The sequence below is a fragment of the Sesamum indicum genome, unplaced genomic scaffold (genome assembly GCF_000512975.1).
Source record: "Sesamum indicum cultivar Zhongzhi No. 13 unplaced genomic scaffold, S_indicum_v1.0 scaffold00495, whole genome shotgun sequence".
NCBI lineage: Eukaryota > Viridiplantae > Streptophyta > Magnoliopsida > Lamiales > Pedaliaceae > Sesamum > Sesamum indicum.
The window spans coordinates 7,783-10,200 of NW_011628374.1; the positions used below are offsets into that span (position 1 = coordinate 7,783).

General features: G+C 49.7%; 1 protein-coding gene across 1 annotated transcript in view; it reads left to right on the forward strand.

Annotated features, from left to right (window-relative positions):
* Nucleotides 1-1,596, forward strand: part of LOC105180271 — a 3,339-nt gene extending 1,743 nt beyond the window's left edge. Inside the window, exon 2 of the mRNA XM_011103946.1 lies at nt 13-1,596. Coding sequence (XP_011102248.1) covers nt 13-1,596 — 1,584 coding nt within the window. The remainder of the gene's footprint in view (nt 1-12) is intronic.
* Nucleotides 1,597-2,418: the final 822 nt, after the last annotated feature.

Sequence of the window (2,418 nt, forward strand, 5' to 3'; positions counted from 1 at the left end):
GATCTTCGCAAGGCATATGACTCGGTCTCGTGGACATTTCTCTCCCGAGTACTTCACGGGTATGGTTTTCCCCCTTTGTTTATTGCCTGGATAATGGAGTGCGTCTGCACCTCATCATTTTCTGTATCTTTGAATGGTCCCCTACACGGATTCTTCCCGGGGAAGAAAGGCCTACGGCAAGGGGACCCGATGTCGCCAGCCCTCTTCCTACTTGGCATGGAATACCTGTCCCGCATGATCAAGAGGAAGACTTGCAACTCAGACTTCAACTATCACCCGAAATGTGAAAAGTTGAAAATCACCCACCTCCTCTTTGCTGACGACTTGATGCTTTTCTTTCGAGGAGACCTTCCATCTATCCACATCCTGATGGAATGCCTGAATGTTTTTAGGGACGCATCCGGCCTTTCCGTTAAAACTTCCAAATCGTGCATTTTTACGGCAGGCATTCGGAATGAAGAACTTGATGAAATCCTTGCTAGGACAGCGTTTGTGAGAGGTGAGATGCCAATCCGATACCTTGGCATTCCATTAGCGGCACAACGACTTTCAGTCAACAACTACTCACCGCTTGTGGACCAAATTGCCAAATGCATTTCGAAGTGGAAGTCGAAATTATTATCTTACGCAGGCCGACTGGAACTCGTCCGTTCGGTTATTCAGGGCGTGGAGTGTTTCTGGCTCCAAGTTTTTCCCCTTCCAGCGGTGGTCATCGAGAAAATTCACCGTCTTTGTAGGAATTTCCTATGGAATTCTAGGAGGGCGCCGGTCGCTTGGGAGGAAATCTGCCATCCCAAGGAAGAAGGGGGACTCGGTATTCAGCACATACAGTCCTGGAACGTGGCTCTACTTGCTCGTGTATTATGGAACATTCACCGCAAGGCAGACACGTTGTGGGTACAGTGGGTCAACGGTGTCTACCTCAGAGATGCATCAATCTGGGACTGGCAACCGAAGAAGGGGGATTCTCCACTCCTTCAACGGCTTGCCGAAATCCGCGACAGGATGATCACCGAATTTGGGTCTTCAGAGGCAGCGATTGAGCAGATGACGAGATGGTCCACCCTAAGGGGACTCCAGACGTCGAAAGCCTATGAGTACTTCAGGCCAAAACTTGCGAGGCAGCCTTGGAAAGCAGCTATTTTGAAGGCTTTCATCCCGCCGAAGTACTCGTTCATCATGTGGCTTGGTCTGCGCAACAGATTGGCTACACGGGACAGACTCGAGTTCCTCCATGAGGAGGACTTATGTTCACTTTGCATCAACACCAAGGAATCGGCCAAACACCTTTTCTTTGAGTGCCCGTTTAGCAACTACGTTTGGTCACATATCCGAGTATGGCTTGGGATCAACCGACGTATGTCCACCTTGCACAGTGCGGTGAAATGGCTCAAGAAGGAGAAAACCGGATCCTCCGTTCATAACAAAGCACGACACCTCGCTTTGTCATGCACAGTCTACACCCTTTGGCGGCATCGTAACGAATTCATTTTTGAGGGTGCAGTACCCAATCCCGAGGGCCTTATTATTTCCGTGAAGATCACTGTCTATAGGCTCCTCTTGTCACTTTTCCCGCACGGTTTAATTGCTCTTTAAACTTTAGTGTGGGTCTTTTTGTATCTCTCCGGGTATGCCCGGAGTACCTTGTAAATATTACTGGATGAATGAAAACTTACAATTCACCCAAAAAGAAAGAGCTCTCAGTCTGTCAATCCTTACTATGTCTGGACCTGGTAAGTTTCCCCGTGTTGAGTCAAATTAAGCCGCAGGCTCCACTCCTGGTGGTGCCCTTCCGTCAATTCCTTTAAGTTTCAGCCTTGCGACCATACTCCCCCCGGAACCCAAAGACTTTGATTTCTCATAAGGTGCCGGCGGAGTCCTAAAAGCAACATCCGCCGATCCCTGGTCGGCATCGTTTATGGTTGAGACTAGGACGGTATCTGATCGTCTGCGAGCCCCCAACTTTCGTTCTTGATTAATGAAAACATCATTGGCAAATGCTTTCGCAGTTGTTCGTCTTTCATAAATCCAAGAATTTAACCTCTGACTATGAAATACGAGTGCCCCCGACTGTCCCTGTTAATCATTACTCCGATCCCGAAGGCCAACGTAATAGGACCGAAATCCTATAATGTTATCCCATGCTAATGTATACAGAGCGTAGGCTTGCTTTGAGCACTCTAATTTCTTCAAAGTAACAGCGCCGGAGGCACGACCCGGCCAGTTAAGACCAGGAGCGCATCGCCGGCGACCGACCAACCTTTGCTTGGACGGAGCTCGTGTTGGCCATGTTTTAGCAAATCGCAATCGAAGCTCGCCCTCGACGGCTTGCCGTTGCGAACGGGAAAGCATTCGGCGCACACGATGCAAATGGGCATCGGCCGCACGCAACACCGTAGACCCCCGCTCAAGCGCCCC